Source organism: Cibotium barometz, chromosome 27 (genome assembly GCF_041138505.1).
Source record: "Cibotium barometz isolate CiBa-2024 chromosome 27, ASM4113850v1, whole genome shotgun sequence".
Lineage (NCBI taxonomy): Eukaryota > Viridiplantae > Streptophyta > Polypodiopsida > Cyatheales > Cibotiaceae > Cibotium > Cibotium barometz.
Genome location: NC_141072.1, coordinates 41,319,562 through 41,340,618, shown reverse-complemented (window position 1 = coordinate 41,340,618; position 21,057 = coordinate 41,319,562). Strand labels below are relative to the sequence as shown.

The 21,057-nt window shown below is 41.8% G+C and overlaps 1 protein-coding gene across 1 annotated transcript; it reads right to left on the bottom strand.

Annotated features, from left to right (window-relative positions):
- Window positions 1-20,028: 20,028 nt before the first annotated feature.
- Window positions 20,029-20,710, bottom strand: LOC147623400 (uncharacterized). The gene has a single exon (XM_086821857.1). The coding sequence runs from the start codon at window positions 20,705-20,707 to the stop codon at window positions 20,168-20,170; it is 540 nt and encodes a 179-aa protein (XP_086677983.1). The 5' UTR covers window positions 20,708-20,710; the 3' UTR covers window positions 20,029-20,167.
- Window positions 20,711-21,057: the final 347 nt, after the last annotated feature.

Below are 21,057 nucleotides of genomic sequence, written 5' to 3'. Positions count from 1 at the left end.
AAGTAGTCCCCTTATTCCTCTTTTAGACAGATTATTAGCATAATGAAGGTGGGTTTATGAAAATTTCACTAATATAAACACAGTTATCATCACTACTATAGGATGCTTATGTTTTGACCAACGAGTTTCAACGCCTCCGTGTCGCTAAATTTTTTGTTTGAATGTGGGTCTAAATTTTTGTCTATAATATCATTGGAATATTGGAATAAAATATTGTCTATTATTTTGATTGAATAAGCATAAAAAATTTGTTGGTTCTCAAATTTTTCTCCACTAGCCTTTTTTGTATCGAAATAAATAAATAAATAAATATAAATACATATATTCTCACTTTTGGTATACATAAATACGCATAAGCATATATGAAACCAGCAACAAGAGGAAATTTGGACATGTCATGATGTTTACAAAATCATATTTGATCATTATCAACTCTCTCATCTTCAAAAAGCTCATTGGCCTCGAAAAGATCTATTTCAAGGAAAATCCCTCAATCTTTGAATCGTGTAGGACTAGAATGTGCATCTATGTCAACCTCTAAATCTTTTAGCTCTGGCCCTAGTTCCTCATTTGTTTCTGACTCTTCGTCAATATCACCACCTATAGTGTTTGAGGCATCTCTTATGACTAATTTTTCAATATCTATACTTTTGTATAGCCCTTTCTCTTGTTGTACTTTGATATGCAAAGTAAGTTAGCCTTGTTGGTGGCCTACACCAATCTCTGCTTCATCTTCTTCTACTTCCATGTCTTCATATATTTGTTTACTACATGGTGACACTTGGATTACAAACCACCATGGCAGGACCCTCAAGGCCTTGGCAAGCTCAAGCTTTGAAAGAGGCGCACCACGAACTATATGCATACGATCTGTGACCCTCCTCTGCACATGGGCCCACACAGTCTGTGCCTGCAAGCATCTCGATCCTAAGTGGCTGGCTCCGCTGAAAGCAGGTCTCTATAGAATGCTGTGGCAATGGCTCTGATCTCCCCGGGCTCAGTAGCTACTGATCCATCCAGTCTACCAAGCTGATGGACTCCTGCTCGAGCATGGCGGGGTCCAGTGATCTCAAAAAACTCCCCAGTCACTCTATCACCAAAGCTACGTCCACTGAGAGGCCTGACGACGATAGTAAAACTCATGTCTCTGCTCCTTTGCCTCTCTAAAACACTATATTTGTGAGTTTGGGAATTTCCCAACTCCCATTTTTTGAATACTAAAAAGGTGGGACCTGGATAACATGCTTATAAGTTTCTCAAAACCATATCATATGACCTGTTGTTGGAAAACGCTTGGAAAATGGAATCTAGTGAGCTATAGAGCGCTCAATTTGGAGTAACGGTGTTCAAGTTATGATTAATCCAAAGATTTGACCACGTGTCCTAAACTACTGGGAAATTCCCATATTCCCCAATATGGTGTTCTAACCTCCTGGCGTGCCTGGCTCAGCTGTGACGCCACCCACTCACATGCAGGCTGCTGCTCTTGAAGGCGCTATAGCGAAGCAAGGCTGCGTCTCAGCCGATGCTCCCGCTCGCGAATCTCTCCCAATCGTGTCAAAGCTGCAGCGTGCAAAAAAGAGCTAAGCTCGATGAGACCCTGGGCACACTGGCCTACTGCATCCTGGTCAGAGCACTGACTATCATGCCAGATCCTCTCAATGTTCTCAGCGAGACTGGGATCTATAAGTACCCTCTCTGGGATCCTCAACTGCAAGCTGGGCTCCCGTGTCCTCTCCTCCAATGTCAAGATAACTGGCGCATGATCTGAAAATGAGGTGCTAGCGAGAATGCCGACGGAGCCCCCTCGCTCCCCTAACCAGTCGCCCACATAAAAGCGATCAATCCGTGATAGATTAGTCCCTCCCTGCCGGCGATCCGACCGAGAGAAACTAAGATTGTCCTGAGAACGGGAGAAGGCTCCATGCTCCCATACATCAGTGATCCTCAGTGACATGCAAAACTGGTCCCAAGCTGCAAGCTCCGTGCCGTGCACTATCGGTCGGGTCCTCAAGCATGTTGAAGTCTCCCCCGACACACCAATGTGCGGCCTCTGGCAATGCATCCGTAACCTGAGTCCAGAACTCTGCTCTGGCACTAGCATGATTGGGCGTGTAGACATTGAGCACGCCCAATAGCTCGTCATGCATCCTCAGAATGACATACTGTGCTCTACCAGGCACAATGATCCCTCGATCCACAATGGCTTGCCGCCATACATCTGCAATGACCATGCATACTCCTCCCTGTCCACCCAAAGGACCAAACCCTGCAGACCAAAAGGTGTCCCATCTACTAGGCATCACCGAACCATATCTCCGGATCCTTCTCTCACCCAAGTGGTGCTCGTGCATCATCAAAATATCAATGCTGCCACCAACCAGGCATCTCTGAAGCTCCTGCCTCAAGCAACCACGATAGCGTATAAAATGTGCTCCGCCAAGGCCCTGTACATTCCATGAGATGATCCTCATGGATGACTTGCTGAGGTGGATGCTGTCTCAGCCGTATGGCGGGCCTTCGCAAGCGGCTTGGATGGAGAGTAGTCCCCATCCGAGCGGTTGCGAATCTACCCACCCGGTGTACTGTAAGAATCATGGATCAAGCGCGCCAGTGGCGACTGCCTCCCGCTCTGACAGAGCAACCTCGTGTATACATACATATCCAGGGTCGTGTGCTAAATCTGCCACTATGACGAATCCCTGAGGCATCCACACTCCCGGGATCCAAGAAAAAATGAGCCAACTCCCATAGTCGGCCTATCACATCTGTCACCTCCAGATCGCTCATATGATGAGAAAACTCAACTGCCTGAGTCTTCAAAGTGCTAAGAGCGAGCTCTAGAGTCCACTCCCGGTCGCAAGGGCCACAAAGAGGGAGTGAGAAGGCCACCGCTGAATCTAGTGCCTCCTCCCTGTGGGCCGGAGGTATCACTACATGAACTCGGATGGGTGTTGGCTCATGGGGGCCCTCTGCTCCGAAAAGCCATGTGAAGGCGTAATCAAAAGCCTCCGAGCGCTGTCTAATGCCGAGGCGACTTAGTCGACTACGGATAGATGATATCCGTGAAGCCCGAATCAGCATGGTAGGCCTCCTCTGAGGTGCTCGAGCGAGGTCGGTGCTCAGTGCCCTCCGGACTGCAGGTGAACGCCAGGGGACTGCCACGGCCTCCCGGGAAGGTGAGGCGGGCGGGGGGAGGAGGGGGGGCGAGGGGGGTGGAGAGGGAGCCCTGCCAAAACCAGAGCGAGGACGGGAGGAGGCAAGGGTGGAAGCCAGGCGGTGGGAGGGGACGGGGTGGGGGGGTGAAGGAGGGGGTGCTGGCATCTCCTGGTCCTCAATCGTCGCCGTAGGGGTCTCCTCCTGGAGGGGAGCAAAGCTGTTCCTCACGGGAACCCAGTGAGGCTGAGACTGTGGCTGCTGCTTGCAGCGGTCTCTGGGCGTGCTGCTGTGGCTGTCTCCCTCGCTGGCACCCATGTCCAGGCTGCCACTCCAAGGTCTCTGTGGCCTGAGTAGGTGTCTCGGAGGCAGCCTGCCGAGCCGCATCTGTGGGCGGGCCATCAGGGGCCTGCTCTGTGGTGAGGGTCGGGGTCTCCTGCGAGGGCAGGCCTTAGCCAGATGACCGACCTGCCTACAAATGAAGCACTGGTTCGGGAGCCCCGAGAACTCCACTCTCTGATCAATCCATCCCCCCTATCCTAGGTAGCTGAATGACCTTAGGAAGGGAGGAGATGTCAGACACCAAAACTCTGACCGAAGGTAGCCCAGCTGCTCTGGCACCACTGAAGCTGTTGTGGGGCCAGTCTCTAGTACCGAGCCCACCAATGCTCCTAGCCTAGAGAGGAGTGGAAGATACTCCCGACGGAGTCTAGGGAAGCAAACTGTCAAAGCCATGCTGCCACGGTCTGAAGAAAGCCCGAGCACCCCTGATGTCAAGGGGACTCATGGCAAGGACCTTGGCCATGCTCTGGGCGGTCTCGAACTCGATCTCGTAATGTCCACGGCCCAGCAGCTGTACGTCCAGGATCTTGCCCACATCTGCAAGAAGGCGGGCCTGGAGAAGATCCCGGATCTCCCCTCTGCTGGGGCGAGTGCCGACTATACGGCAGATGGTGGAATGAGCCTGGAGGCGTTCCACCTCTGTGTGGTGAGGCTCACTTCCTCTTCTGGTGAGAGAAAGCTTGATGGGGGTGTCCTCAGGCAGGCGAGGGGGCTACGGGGGAGTCCCTCTGGCGGGGCGGGAGGAGCCTCCATCAGAGTCTGAAGCTATGGCGAAGGCGAGGCGAAAGCGGAGATCCTGCAAGAACTGAGCTGCACACGGAGAGGCAGAAGACGAAGGTCGGAGAAAAAAAGCAAAACCCCCCTAGGGGCGGAAGTCAGCAAGAAAAAGGGACGGGGGGTGAAGCGGCGATGGAGAAGCCCAAGGGGGGGCGGGAGCTGCGCTCAAGAGGGGTGGGGTGGAGAAAGAGCTGGCGGAGGGGGGGGTCGGGCGCTGCAGAGGGGAGGAGGGCGTGAAAGAAGGGGGGGCGCGAAGGGGAGGATGGGCGGCGTGCAGCGTAGCGAGGGAGGGGGCGCAGCAGTGAAGGCAGGTGGGGAGGGCAAATGGGGGGCAGCATAGCAAGGGAGGGGGGGCAGAAGCGAAAGCAGGCGGGGGGGCAAATGGCGGGCAGCGCAGCAAGGGAGGGGGTGCAGAAGCGAAAGCAGGCGGGGGGGGCAAGGGGAGGCACAAGGACTGAGGGGGGCGCGAGGGGACGAATAGGCAAGAAGGCGGAGGGCGTAGGTGTGCAGGAAGCGCGAGCAGGGAGGGGTGGTAGCTTCAGTGAGCAAAAAAAGATCCAGGGGCACTGCATGTGCTCCTATTGTGACTACCTTGAACCACTTAACATCAAAGATAAACATATGAATATTTCTAAAGCCAACCTTGATGATATTTTGGATGGTTCCAAAGTAATGAAGCATGTTCACATCCATATTTAGATCACTTGCACTAGCCCTAATTTCTTAGATGAATTATTTTTGAACACCACAATCGAATGTTGTTCTCTTCTTATATTGATCCATCCCACTCGAAAATGGCATCCATGTAGCCATAGTGCTATAAATTTTTGATACTAGAAGAAAATAACACATCGTCCATTAGTTTATGGAGAAGTTGTAAACAATATTTTGAGAACATGTTGACATATCGAGGCTCAGGATGAATAAAATCACATACACGGTAGTCACAATCATATGCAAGCTCTTCTTTCTCATCTGTAATAACTTCACTATGTACTTTTCCTTCTTGTAAGGTTTGTTGGAGCCATCTACTTGATGAAAAGTCTGGAAGCCATCCCATTTCCCTATTTCCCTCTGGGCGAGCTCTTTGATGGACAAACCCTTTAAGCATCTTTATGAACCTCTCCAAAAAGAACATCCAACGTGAATGGATGACCCATGCTACCATGACCACCTTATCCACAACATGAACTGGGAGATGCATCTCTATGGTTAATATGATGGTTTGGAGGAACGTCTCCACCAATGTAAAAACGTATATTGCATTTAAGTAGGTTACTTCCAAAGTGGCTTTTCTTATCTCCTTTAATAAAATCCAGCGGAGCACGTTACCAATCTTGTATATTGGATCCCTTATGTTTTTGTTGAGGCAACCCTTTACAGCCATAGGCAAGACAGAGATCTCATCAACTTTTATAAACGCCCCCTTTAGGAAGTGCATGCATCCAGTCAAAATACAAAACTCTAAAATGTAATTCTTACTTGAGCTTCCTCTTCTTTCTTCAATACCCAAGGAGCTTTAGGTAGTAGTAGCTTACCATTAGCTTTGGTTTGTGGCCATAAATGTTGCATACAATCACTTATGCAAACCTTCCCTTTGGCCCTCGCTCTCTTTGGCCCCATTAATAGTCTTCCAATGCACCACAACTATATTTCTAAAAATATGCGTAGGGTCAAGTAAATGGTTAACTAGAAAATTGTTTCAATATGGTAGTTGGTAGAAGATAGACAACTCCTCCATGTTGAGATTGTCACACCAAACGGGTTCACATGATCATCCATAGCTAGCATGAGACAGATGTTGCAAGGATCCTCATTAAAGTATGGCCATTTATCTTCAATATGTCTCCATATACGACAATCAATGGGGACACCCGCATAACATTATCCATAGATCTAGTGGTTTGATGCCAAGGCATCATAGACAATATATATTTACACTTGAACATTGTTCGAATCTATGGAATGATAGGAAAGTACCTGAGTTATTTTGTAGGAACCCTTTCTCCTTTGACATCTTTCCTATATCTGGATTCCCCACATCGTGGACATTGTGCAATACCTGCATACTCATGTTGATAGAATAGAATTGTTTGGAAAAGCATGGGAAGAATTGTTGAGAAATGTGGTGCCAAAAATTACAAGGTAGAGGTAGGGATGAGAAAGAGTAGCCAAGAAAGTGCAAGGCATAGCATGTAGCCACATGAGCAAAGGGGTTTATCCCACATTGATGTACAAGCCCAAGGGTGTACCTCCTCATATAAAAGGGGGCCATTTCAAGCAATGAATCATATCACTTACACACATCTTAAGCCTCTTTATGATTGAGTACAAGTCTTAATCTTGTAACCTAATTGTGCTTGAGTCTATTGCACATACTCAGCATCATGAGTGTACTCAGGCACCATCCATCTTAGATTATCTTAATCATGTGTCATTAGTAGATCATTAGATAAACCCTAATCTCCATAGCTATGCATGGGAGATATCATGAATCTTAACAAGAATTGTAGTCCATACCAATGGATTGTAAGATGGATTTTTTATGCATACGGTCCGCAGGCATCTCATTGCCCTCGAGAAACATTTGATCTCTCAATGACCTTTTATATTGGCCACCGTGATTAGAAAAGGTAAAATAAAGAGATAAAAATGGAAAGGGTGATAAGTACTTACGCAAAAACTTTTGATACACTAGTATCAGACCATCCAAATATTGATTGCAAGTTTAGCATTGTGAGGCATGTGCAAAAATAGATGTATGTGCACCATGATAAAGAGGTGAACGAGCCAATCGACATAGCTTTTGCTCTTATTTCGAGGCCTTCTCCATGTGTCAATGGACACCGCCCATTCCATGTGTTATTTCTCACTCAAGATTCCCTCCCTCATGTAGGGCATCTAATCATATCATTCATGTCTTGATCCAAAGATGCCAGAGAGTCCATCATAGTTTCTTCTTTGACATGAGGGTGTGTAGTACTTGCTTGTGTCATTGTCCGTCTACTCTGCTCAGGTCGAAGGTCCAAGCAGGCGATTAGTTCATCATTGTGAGGGCACATATTTAGAACACCAAGTAAGGCATTTAGATGCTCAATGGAAAATATATCGTTCTTTTCTACATGGCACCGGTCTAGTCGGCCCCTTATATATTTGGCAGCGGTCTAGTTGGCCAAAGTTTGAATTCATATTAAAAAGGTGTCGAGGCATGCAACACATTTGAATTTCAAAGTCCTTTTATTTTTTTGAATATAAAATCCCTTGTAGTCCGTATGCTCGTTGGAATAAACGTCTAAAATTTCACCTAAAAATACATTGAAATATATGGATAATATTTGTGGACATTATTTCTGATGTTGTTACTGATGTTTTTACCACTAGTGTTTCAGATGCATTTTTTAAGGTTATTTTCGACACTTTTTTCAACGCTTATTTTGCAACGGCCTTAAAATTTTACAGCACCAAAAACCTACACACACTGGTTTGCTTTCTTGCAGGTACTTGGAAGCTCTGTGGTGGAGATGAGTTGCACCTGCACCTGCACCTCCCCACCCCCCCTCGACATTGTGATGGTTTAACTCACCCCCCAAATCGTTCCTCCTCTCCTCCGGGCTTCTACACTCTGTTATTTTTCTCTTTTCTACACTTATTTACAAATTGTTGCATGTAGGTTGTCTAGCCTAATTTTTTGGGGATTTTTTGCAGGTCTTAGCTCACAACCATGTGCTTTAAGTCTTGAAAATGTAAGTCATTTTTATCTCTCCCTAATCCTTGTTTATTTGCTTAATTTTATCATATCAAGTCCTTTTTATCTCTTTCTAATCCTTATTTATTTGCTTGATTTTGTCATGCAGGTACTATATAGCTTTCTCGATCTGCTATTAGAGGTAAGCCCTCTTATCTTATGATTTTTTTCCTCATTTCTTTTTGCAAATACATGGCCACCTGGACTTGGGTGTTATTTTATAGGTATATTGTGAGGTCCCCCGCCCGCTCCTCCGAGGCTCCTGTCTCTCGCGGCGACGGAAGCGATGTCGGCCTCCCGCGTGGGACAAAGTCCACACACTCAGGGCCTCGTTCGTAGATGTCTGGGGACAAGAGGCTAGCCGGGCGGCCCCTCCAAGACCGGGCCTGAAAGATGTGCATCAGCTAATCTATAAATTAATCCACAATTAGAGATTCATTAAACTCTTAATTTTAGTTTCTTCTTTTTATGCAAAATTAAGTAAAAGAGAGGAAAATTTCTCCAATTGATGTAATTAGGTGTTTTGATGCATCTAGATGCTCTCAAAACACTAATTTCGACCTCTTACATGAGCTAGTTTTTTTGCCTCTTGAACAACTGGATTAATCACTCCTTAATGTGAGTGACAAAAAGAAATCAATTAAGGAAGATTAGTTGATTTCAAGGGTTTTTATGAGTTTTTATGAAATTTTTTAAATGATTAAGCTACTTTTAATACTTAATAACACTCTAATGCATACAAATTAAAAAAAACACACAAATAAAAAAAATTAATGATTTTAGCTCTATGTTTAACTCTAAAGAAAGCAAAAAATCACTAAAAACTGCATTCTATTGTATTTTTTTAATGTAATGGAAGCAAACAAAGCCTAATACACTCTATGTGCAAGCCCTAGAAACATTAAAAACTAGATTACCAAGAACAAAAATAATAATTTAAGCTAAAAATTAAGCAAAAAACATTCTTTACAAAATAAAAAAGAGAGCTACTCTTCACCACATCACATGCAAAACTCCATCAAAACCACATCTTTTTCATGGGAAACTATTAATCAAGACAATGGGCAATGGGTAATGCGTAGATTAGAAAAAAAATGGGAAAAGCCAAGGGATGATTCCCGAGTAGCAGTGTCAAAAATGTTATGGCTCACCTAAACTCCCCTTGAAACACATCCAACAAGAGATTACCTAGCGAACCGCAACTGTCATGAGGATATTTCCATTAGCCGAGCTCGTAACCCTTGAGATCTCCATGCTCTACGACTCCTTGAGAAGCAATTCCATTGTGCCTCCCACGAGCATTATCACACCGCCCCGTTGCACTACATGTACTCGTCCCTCCTCTCACCTCACTTCACTCACATACACTCACTAGTATGGATTAGAGAGAGATTAGCAAGAGAATTCAAGAATATATTTCACAATGGGAGAGTTATTTGTATTATGAGAGATATTCACTTATATACATGGCCATAAGTATTCACACTCACTTAAACTGAGGTTGGCTAGACACTTTACGCCTAATGCTATTACAATGACTACTCTCATAATATGTCCATGAATTACATCACTTGGAACTTCATGCTAACTTACTACCACACACTCTTGAAGTAGAAATCACCATTAGTATTCCATCGGACCATTACAAGCGCCCATCCAAGTTATAGATTTGAACACCATTGCTTCATATCTTGAATGTATGACCTTTTGGTGTATCTACCTTGACTCTTTGATCTAAGATAATGGTAGTTACTCTTGTTAACCCTAGAAATGGGTTAACACTACTTAGTAAACTACAAAGTAAACTATGATCGCTTAGTAAACTACCAAGTAAACTAAGATGGAATTTTCTTAGTTTACTTTATAGTTTACTCGGGTAGTTTACTTGTTCGATGGCCCAAAAAAGGCGGCGTTATTTAGGTCAATGCCATCCATTGATCTCATATAACAAGGATATTTAAGACCCCTTGGTAGATAGTGTTGAGACTCGTACAGGCCACAACATCAATCGTAAGCAAGAGAAGTTTTTTTTAATGGGAGGGATCCACCATCAATATTGAAGATAATGTTGGCGGCATGCATATACGCTAAAGATCCCCGAATAGTTACAAATGATTTTGGGATCTACGTGTAAGTTAACTCAATACTCATCCCCTCACTACAAACAATTCCCATGCTAGAAGTATGTATCATCTCATAGCTCTTGCATCATGTCTTTGCTTTCAGAGCTATCTATTTTGGCGGGTGCATGTTCACCACCACGAGTTGCACCTAATATATACTTTTCTAGCTTTAGACAAGGCATTTAATTATCATAACCCCACCTACGGAGGAAATGCTACTAGGATGAAGTGGGGCCATAGATCATCACGTAAGTTTACATTTAAAATAAGAATGGGAATGCAATGATTTGATCCCAAAAGGTAAAAAATTACCACTAAAAGCTAGAATTTGATTGATGATGGAGAGAGAAAGAGAGATTGTTTTTTTTTCAACACTTTTGGGGATGCTTGAAATATTGGTCTCGATCATCATTTTTTATTAGTATCGGTCATCATTTCTTGTGATAACGTGCAAAGGAGGAAGGTGGCAATGATAAACGAGAGTGGGCATTTGTTTTCATGGGGGGCGGGCTACTTTCCTTTCCCAATAAACATTGTTTTCCTATTGTGATAAGAATGGTCATACTATTTGTGATTGTTGGGCACGTCAATATGATGAGGAACATGGCATTACCACCAAGCAACCACATTCAAATTCCTCCAAAAATTGTACTCCTTGTGACTATTGTGGTCGTACAGATCATCCATCTCATCAGTGTTTCAAAAGGCGATATGATAAAGATCACAATCGCGCATATGCTCCTCAACATACAAGTAGTAATGAACATATTCATCAGGAGGTAAACTATGTTCATCATGATATTTCTCCTAGAAGAGTACTTCTTATTCGGGATGGTTCTCTTTTTATTATTGATTCTGGTGCTATCGGTAATATAAATTACCAATCTCAATGGCTTCATATTTATCATGCTCTTCGAATTAAGAAATTGGTGTATCTTATTGATGACACTACTTTTCAAGTCATGGGTGTTGGTGATCTATATCTTGGAACCCTTTCCTCTACCAGAGTATTGTGAGGAGTTTTGTATGTTCCAGATCTTCAAAGAAATCTTTTTTCTGCTGCCCGGCTTGTTGATCTTGGGCCTTTTGTTGGTTTTGATCATACAAAGTGTCGAATTGAGAAGGATAGGCATACTATCACAGTAGATCCTCGACGTGGTAATTTGTTTGAGCTCTCTTTGAATGATGATGTTGCAAATGTTGTTACTGCTCCAAGAGATCTTGATTACAAGTTATGGCATCATCGATTTGTCCATTCGGATTTTGCAAAGCTTCTTGATACTCATCATCGTGATCTCGTCAGAGGTATGGATCTTAAAGCTTGTCCTCGTATGGGCATCTGTGAGTATTATGCTCTTGGCAAGCATCATCGACAACCTTTTCATATCTATACCTCTACACATTCACATGCCCTTTTAGATCTCATTCATATGGATATTTGTGGACCTTTTCCTCCCTCTCTAAATCTTACTATCATTATTTCATTACCTTGATTGATGATTTCTCTCATTTCACATATGTTTTTCTCTTGAGGCATAAGTCTGAAGCCTTATCCATATTCAAGAAATATCAGAAAGCCGTTAAACTTCATAGTGGTTGCTCTATCAAGACTCTCCATAGTGAGAATGGTGTACAATATATTTCAAGTCTCTTCGACGTCAATTGTATCGAACAAGAAATTCATCATGAATTTATTGTTCCGTATTCTCCTCCACAAAATAGAATTGAAGAGCATAAGAATTGAACCATCCTTAATGCTATGAGATGCGTGCTTATTCATTCTAGATTATCCAAGAGCTTTTGGGTTGAAGCTGTTCATACAAAAGTCTTTGTCCAAAATCATCGTCCCACAACTCCACCTTCTCGTAAGATTCCCATTACAATTTGGACAGGGAAAACTCCTTCTGTATCACTTTTTCTCTCCTTTGGATGCATTGCTTATATTCACATGCCAAAACAAACGTGACAAATTTGGATCCTCCTGGTTTGAAAGTTACACTTATTAGATATTCTGATAATTCTAAAGGATACAAATTTTATGATCCTACTTCTTAGAAAGTTATCATCAGTCGTGATGCTTTATTCGGTCGATGACGTTTGATGGGAGGTACATGGTCTTGTAAGGATTCTAATGATACACAATCCTTACTTATTTTCCTTTTCTATTTGATAATCATTGTATCTCTCAAGATGTTGTGCATCCTTCTTCTACTATGAAGGATTCTGAAGACCTTACGAAGGATTCTAGTGATAATCTTGATATATACATTGATCTTCCCATTGGTATTGAACATGGTCCAAATCATGTCTATGATGACATTTTTGATGATGCTATGAATGTTCATGAAGATCCAGAAACTTATAGAACAACTATCTCTTCTTCTCCACAAAAGGATCACTGGCCGCAGGAGGCTATGCAAGCCGAATACGATTCTTTGATTCCAAAGCATAAGTGTCCTTTTGGAATTTGCTACTCATTTTGATTTGGAGATTTATCATATGGATGTGAAAACTGCTTTTCTTAATGGTGATCTCAAAGAAGAAGAGATTTATATGGAAAAACTAGTCTAAGGATTTTTAATTCCTGGCAAGGAACATCTCGTGTGTCGTCTTCATCGCGCTCTTTATGGTTTAAAGCAGGCATCACGTTCTTGGTATATTAAAATTGATTTCTTTCTCACATCGAAAGGGTTTATCTCTTGTTTCTCTCTTCCTAATATATATATCAAGCACGAAGGTATTCTATTTGTTATTCTTGCTCTATACGTCGATGATACCATACTTGTTTTCAATAGTCTTGACTTTATACAACTCATAAAGAAAATTTTATCATCGGCTTTTGAGATGGTGGATCTTGGTGGGATTCACTCTTGTCTTGGTATTCAAGTTCAGAAAGGTATCTTGTTTCTTCATTAATCAAAATTCATTGACGATATTATTGAAAAGTTTTGTCTGGTCAATGCTCATTCTACAAATACTCCATGTCTTGTAGGCTACACCAAGTATACAACTACGACTCATGATAAAGAATTAGCCCCACATCAACCTTATGCTAATCTCATTGGCTGTTTACAATTTGTTCGCTTAAACACTAGACCAAATATTCTCTTTAAAGCTAATTTCTTAGGGCAATAGGACTGCAGCCAAACATGTTCTTAAGTATTTCAAAAGGCACTAAAGACTTTGGGCTCATCTATCGCTTCGACCCAACAAGAATTCATTGACGACATTATTGAAAAGTTTTGTCTGGTCAATGCTCATTCTGCAAATACTCCATGTCTTGTCGGCTACACCAAGTATACAACTACGACTCATGATAAAGAATTAGCCCCACATAGACCTTGTGCTAATCTCATTGTCTGTTTACAATTTGTTGGCTTAAACACTAGACCAAATATTCTCTTTAAAGCTAATTTCTTGGGGCAACATCTTTGTTTCTCCTTCTGTTGGTCATTGGACTGTAGCCATTTCAAAGGCACGAAAGACTTTGGACTCATCTATCGCTCCGACCCAACAAGAATCCTCTCCCTCGGATTCTTTATGTCTTCTTGGTTATTCAGATGCTGCATGGGCAAGTTCTCTCTCGTGTATGCGATCTACAAGTAAAAATTATTTCTTTGTAATGGTTGCTTAATTTCTTGGGCTAGCAAGAAACAACGTTGTGTTGGAGTCTCTACAACTAAATCTGAGTATGTAGTTGCATCTTTAGTAGCTCGTGAATTGGTATAGCTTCAACAATTACTTACTGATCTTGGACATCCATTACATCAAGTACTTACTGATCTTGGACATCCATTACATCAAGTACTCCACTTAGATGTGACAATCAAAGTGACATTAGTCTTGCCAAGGATTATGTCAACATAAATCCAAGCATATTTCTATTCATTATCATTATGTTCGACATGAAGTGAGGAAAGGATCAATAATGATTGAGCATTGCCCCACCAATGAGATGATTACAGATATATTCACCAAAGGACTAAGTGAAGCTCGCTTCACATCATTACGTGGATAACTTGGAGTTGTTGTAGCTTCATGCTTTGGAGATTAATACTTTTCACTCTCACACCCTGAATAATTAAACTTGTACAAAATGTATTTTTCTATCCTTATAGATATTCTTTCACATTAGGCACATTGATCTTTTTTATAGGAGATGTATATACAGGTGCTCGGGATTTTCCCTTGTACTCCTCAAGGGCTTTTTTACTCGTAGATAGAGACCTTTGTTTGAGTGGGGGTGTTGGAGCTATATATATCACACCCTAACTTGACCTATCTCACATATATACAAACTCATAATCAATATGAACTAGTCTTTTGGGAGAATATATGGTGTAACTCTCTTCCTCCTTCTCTCTTCGTGTATTTCCAGCATACTAGTCCCTCCTCTCACCTCACTTCACTCACATACACTGACTAGTATGGATTAGAGAGAGATAAGCAAGAGCAAGAATCTATTTCACAATGGGAGAGTTCTTTGTATTATGAGAGAGATTTACTTATATACATGGCCATAAGTGTTCACACTCACTTAAATTCTGGTCGGTCAAGCACTTTAGGCTCATAAGAGGCCTAATGCTATTACAATGACTACTCTCATAATATATCCATGAAGTACATAACTTGGGACTTCATCCTAACTTACTACCACACATTCTTGAAGTGGAAATCACCATAAGTATTCCGTCAGACCATTACAGGTGCCCGTCCAAGTTGTAGATTTGGACACCATTGCTTCATATCTTGAATGTAGGACCTTTTGGTATATCTACCTTGACTCTTTGATCTAAGATAATGGTAGTAACTCTTGTTAACCCTAGAAATGAGTTAGCACTACTTAGTAAACTATGATCGCTTAGTAAACTACCAAGATGAAATTTTTCGAGTTTACTTTGTAGTTTACTCGGGTAGTTTACTCAATACTCATCCCCTCACTACAAACAATTCCCGTGCTAGAAGTATGTATTTCTCATAGCTCTTGCATCATGTCTCTGCTTTCAGAGCTATCTATTCTGGTAGGTCCATGTTCACCATGAGTTGCACCTAATATATACTCTTCTAGTTTCAGACAAGGCATTTAATCATCATACCCCCACCTAAGAGGAAATGCCACTAGGATGAAGTGGGGCCACAGATCATCACATAAGTTTGCATTCGAAAGAAGGATGGGAGAGTAATGATCTGATACCAAGAGGTAAGAAATTACCACTAAAAGCTAGAATTTGATGATGATGGAGAGAGAGAGAGAGAGAGAGAGAGAGAGAGAGAGAGAGGTATTAACGTCGGTACAATGCAATATGAGGGCATATATGACCAATGGTGGGACTTGACTTAGAGAAAGAGATCACATTTTTTTTTCTTTCTCGACACTTTTGGGGACGTCTGCTCTAAATATTCTAGCTCTAGTCGTAGTTCCTCATTTGTTTCTGACTCTTTGTCAATATCACCAGCTGCAGTGTTTGAGGCATCTCTTGTGTCTAATTGTTCAATCTCTATACCTTTGTATAGCCCTTTCTCTTGTTGTACTTCGATATACAAAGTAACTTGCTCTTGTTGGTGGCCTACACTAATCTCTGCTTCATCTTCTGCTATTTCCATGTCTTCATATATTTGTTTACTGCTTGGTGATACTTGAATTATGCACCACCATCGACGGTCCCTTAGGTCCTCCTTGAAGATCACTTGCTCAAATGTGTCCTTTTGGTTTGTCCATATCTTTGTGGAGTGCACTTAAACTAATCCGGATTTTTTGCTTTGTATGGTTGCATATGCTCTTATTGTGATTACCTTGAACCACTTAACATCAAAGATAAACATATGAAACTTTCTAAAGCCAACCTTGATGATATCTTGGACGGTTCCAAAGTAATGAAGCATGTTCACATCCATATTTAGATCACTTACACTAGCCCAAATTGCTTACATGCAATTTTCTTTAAGACCACAATTGAATGTTGTTCTCTTCTTATTGTTCCATCCCACTCGAAAATGGCATCCATGTAAGAATAGTGCTACAAAATTTTGATACTAGAAGAAAATAACACATCGTCCATTAGATAAAGGAGAAGTTATAAATAATATTTTGAGAACATGTCGACATATCGAGGCTTAGGATGAATGAAATCACCTATACTGTAGTCACAATCGTATGCAAGCTCTTCTTTCTCATCTGTAATAACTTCACTATGTAGTTTTCCTTCATGTAAGGTTTGTTGGAACCATCTACTTGATGAAAAGTCTAGAAACCATCAAATTTTCCTATTTCCCTTTGGGGGGCGAGCTCTTTGATGGACAAATTCTTTTAGCATCTTCATGAACCTCTCCAAAAAGAACATCCAGTGTGAATGGACGACCCCTACTACCATGACCACCTCATCCACAATATGAACTGGGAGAGTCATCTGTATGGTTAATATGATGGTTGGGAGGAACTTCTCCACCAATGTGATTTATCCCACATTGATGTACAAGCCAAAGGGTGTACCTCCTCGTATAAAAGGGGGCCATTTCAATGTCCGCGGTGTGGGGAAGTCAGATATAGGTAAGATGTCAAAGGAGAAAGGGTTCCTACAAAGATTCGAACAATGTTCAAGTGTAAACACATATTGTCTATGATGCCTTGGCATCATACCACTAGAGCTACAGATGATGTTCTATGGGTGTCCCCATTGATTGCTGTACATGGAGACACATTGAAGATAAGTGGCCATACTTTAATGAGGATCCTTGCAATATTTGTCTCATGCTAGCTATGGATGGTGTGAACCCATTTGGTGTTACAATCTCAACATGGAGCAGTTGTCTATCTTCTACCAACTACCATATTGAGACAATCTTCTAGTTAACCGCTTACTTGACCCTACACATATTTTTAGAAATATAGTTGTGGTGCTTTGAAGGACTATTAATGGGGCCAAAGAGAGAGAGGGACAAAGGGAAGATTTGCAAATAAGTGATTGTAAGCAACATTTATGGCCACAAACCAAAGCTAATGGTAAAATACTACTACTACCTAAAGCTCCTTGGGTATTGAAGAAAGAAGAGGAAGCTCAAGTAAGAATTAATGCCATAGAAGTTTTTACATTGGTGGAGAAGTTCCTCCGAACCATCAGATTAACCATATAGATCCATCTCCCAGTTCATGTTGTGGATGAGGTGGTCATGGTAGCAGGGGTCATCCATTCATGCTGGATGTTCCTTTTGGAGAGGTTCATGAAGATGCTAAAAGGGTTTGTCCATCAAAGAGCTCGCCCAGACGGAAATAGGAAATGGGATGGCTTCGAGACTTTTTGTCAAGTAGATGGCTCCAACAAACCTTACAAGAGGAAAACTACATAGTGAAGTTACTACAAATGAGAAAGAAGAGCTTGCATACGATTGTGACTACCATGTAGGTGCTTTCATTCATACTAAGCCTCGATTTGTCAACATGTTCTCAAATATTGTTTACAACTTCTCCATAAACTAACGGCAGATGATGTGTTATTTTCTTCTAGTATCAAACATTTATAGCACTATGCTTACATGGACGCCATTTTTGAGTGGGATGGATCGATAAGAAGAGAACAATATTCGATTTGTGGTAATAGAGAAAATTTCATATACAAGAAATTAGGGCTAGTGTAAGTGATCTAAATATGGATGTGAACATGCTTCATTACTTTGGAACCATCCAAGATATCATCAAGGTTGGCTTTAGAAAGTTTCATATGTTTATCTTTGATGTTAAGTGGTTCAAGGTAATCACAATAGGAGCACATGCAACCATACGAAGCAACAAATCTGGATTAGTTTAAGTGGACTCCACAAAGATATCAACAAACCAAAAGGACACATTTGAGCAAGGGATCTTTAAGGAGGACCCAAGGGACCGCCAATGGTGGTTTGTAATTCAAGTGTTACCACACAGTAAACAAATATATGAAGACATGGAAGTAGCAGAAGACGAAACAGAGATTGGTGTAGACCACCAACAAGAGCAAGTTGCTTTGCATATCGAAGTACAACAAGAGAAAGGGCTATAGAAAGGTATAGAGATTGAACAATTGGACATAAGAGATGCCTCAAACATTGCAGGTGGTGATATTGACGAAGAGTCAGAAACAAATGAGGAACTAGGGCTAGAGCTAGAAGATTTAGAGGATTCAAGTCCTACACGATGCAAAGATTGACGGATTTTCCTTGAAATAGATCTTTTCGAGGCCAATGATCTTTTTGAAGATGAGAGAGTCGATAATGATCAACTATGATTTTGTAAACATCATGACATGTCCAACTTTCCTCTTTTGTTGGTTTCAAATATGCTTATGCATATTTATGTATACCAAAAGTGAGAATATATGTATTTATATTTATTTATTTTGATACAAAAAACGCCAATGGAGAAAAAATTGAGAAACAACAATTTTTCGTTGTAATTTTCGATGCTTATTCAATCAAAATTATAGACAATATTTTATACCAATATTTTGATGATATTATAGACAAAAATTTAGACCCACATTCAAACAATAGATTTGGCGATGTAGAGGCATTGAAACTCGCCATCGAAACATAAGCATCCTGTAGTAGTGATGTGATTAGTGTGTTTATATTAGTGAAATTTTCATAAACCCACCTTCCTTATACAAAAGCACAACCCTCTTCAATCAAGTATGTTATGCACCACATTGCATGCAAATCCAACTATTTTAAGAAAAGAGGCATACCAACAGTAGTTTGCTAATGAGTTACCTCTACACCCCTTGCAATAAATAAACAAGATATTACCTCTTTGCATACATATCATTCTCTTTGAGGGTTTCCTTAATCTCTCCATTGTAATATTAAGTTATTTTCTAATGTAGGGAGGATAAGTACACATATTTTAGAACCTTATTTTGTATTTCATGTTTATTTTTCACTAAAAACCAATCTTACGTTAGCTTAAAGCCCATTGGAGGAGAGCGTATTTTCAAACTCCCTAAGCGGCCCTCCAATAACCACAAATTTTCCCTAATGTGTTCATTTTATTTTCACGATCCTGGTGTTTCCATGATTGTGACCGACGATTTAAAATTTAACCTCGCAAATTTTGAGTTGAGTTTTTTTCCTAAATTTACTCCACTTGTGGTGCTGATCGACGATTTTATCCCAAACCTCACGTAGGTAGCTTACCAGGGATTGTAATCCTGAGCTTTGGGTATAACTTTTAGAACAGTAATTATTTTTACAATAGAAATAGTCATAACATAAAGCTATAACATACTAGCTCTAGCATTTTTTATTAGAACACTCGAGCATAGATGTTAGTGTGTGTGGAGGGAGAGGCCAACATGTATGCAAATACATCCCAAGCTTAAGGTGGCCTTAAGTGTACTCAAGGGGATTTGAACACAAGACCTCATGAATGAGAGTCCTGAGCTCAATCAACTTGAGCTACGCCTCTTGAGCCAAAGAAGAATTATAGTGTAAGGTCTCACATCCCTCAATATAAGTCCTCTTTGTATACCATAGGTAGACCATAAACACGATGGTCTTAGTTGAAAATATATCTTTTTATATCAATAATATCAAAGTATTGCCTTTCAATTCAACTTCTTACAACAAAGAAAAAGAATAGTGTAGGTTCTCAAGTCTCTCAAATAACTTCTCTTTGTATACCATAGATAAACCATGAACATAGTGGTCTTGGTTGGAATTATGTAATTTTATGAGATTGAAAAATGTAAACTATTACGTGAAACCCAATGGGACAAACACCACACAAAATTGAGACCAGTGTGAAAACTAGAAGCTTTACATAGTTTGGAATAGGAATGACCCCTCGTAGACTAGTTAGCATTAGAATCAAACCCAAGGTTGCCAAGTAATATCAAATATAGAGACTAGTACCGACAATTTATTTTATTCAGAAAAAAAAAATTGCCCACGAGGGAAGGATTTTATGCAAATATGAATTTCAATCTACACAAATAACAGACACGGTGGGTTTATAATTAACCAACATCACACTCCACTAGCTGGAGATAGAAGCCACCTAGAGGAAGAAGAGGGAATGGTGATACACGTAGTGTGTGCCGGTGCCGTTGACGAGGGTAATGATGTCATAGCCTCGCACGCCCCGAAAGGCTCCGGTGTCTCCCAGCACAGCGATCTCGTTGGTGGCCTGATTGATGAGGCCCTGCAGAGTGATGGTGCCGTTGAGGGAGCCGTCGTCGTAGGAGAGTACCTCCACCTCCACCTCGTGGCTGGTGGACGTGTAGCTGGCCTGGACGGTATAGCCCCGGATGACGCCCAGCTGTGTGGAGGAAGGGTCGGCGCCCTCCGTTACGTTGAGGGCGAACGCCTCAGTCTCACCGAAGCTGTAGGTGGCGTTGGTGTCAAGGGCGTGGATGAGGTAGCCAGTGTCATCCCCGCCAACCTCCACCTGGACGTAGTACTCCAACGAGGCCTCATCGGACGAGTTCGAGTTGGTCCAGCGACGGTTGCCACCAGTCGCGGCGGCATCAACGGCGGAGGGCAATATGAGCGCGCTGATGAGAAGAAGAAAGAAGGCGGTGCACCAGCTAGAACTCATCGAAAGCACGTGGGAAAAGCTGAGCTTCGGTTGGATGAGATCTGGTAGAGATCTGGTAGAGAGGAGCAGCTTCGGTTGGATGAGACCTGGAATGGCGATCAGCTCGTTGTTGCTGCAGTTGGAAATTGGAAATTTGACCTGTAGTGAGTGGGTTTTGTATACACAATGCTGCTGCTGCTGCTGTAGGGACGTAGATTCGTGAGTCGAATGCAACCATTTGCAGCCTTTTTATGAGGATATGCAAGAGAGACACCCACGGCACCGGCGCGGGCGTCCTTCGAAGACCCGGCTCTTTGCTGGACCAGAAGTGCATATGCATGTCGCTAATGATATCTCAGCGTTCATACTGG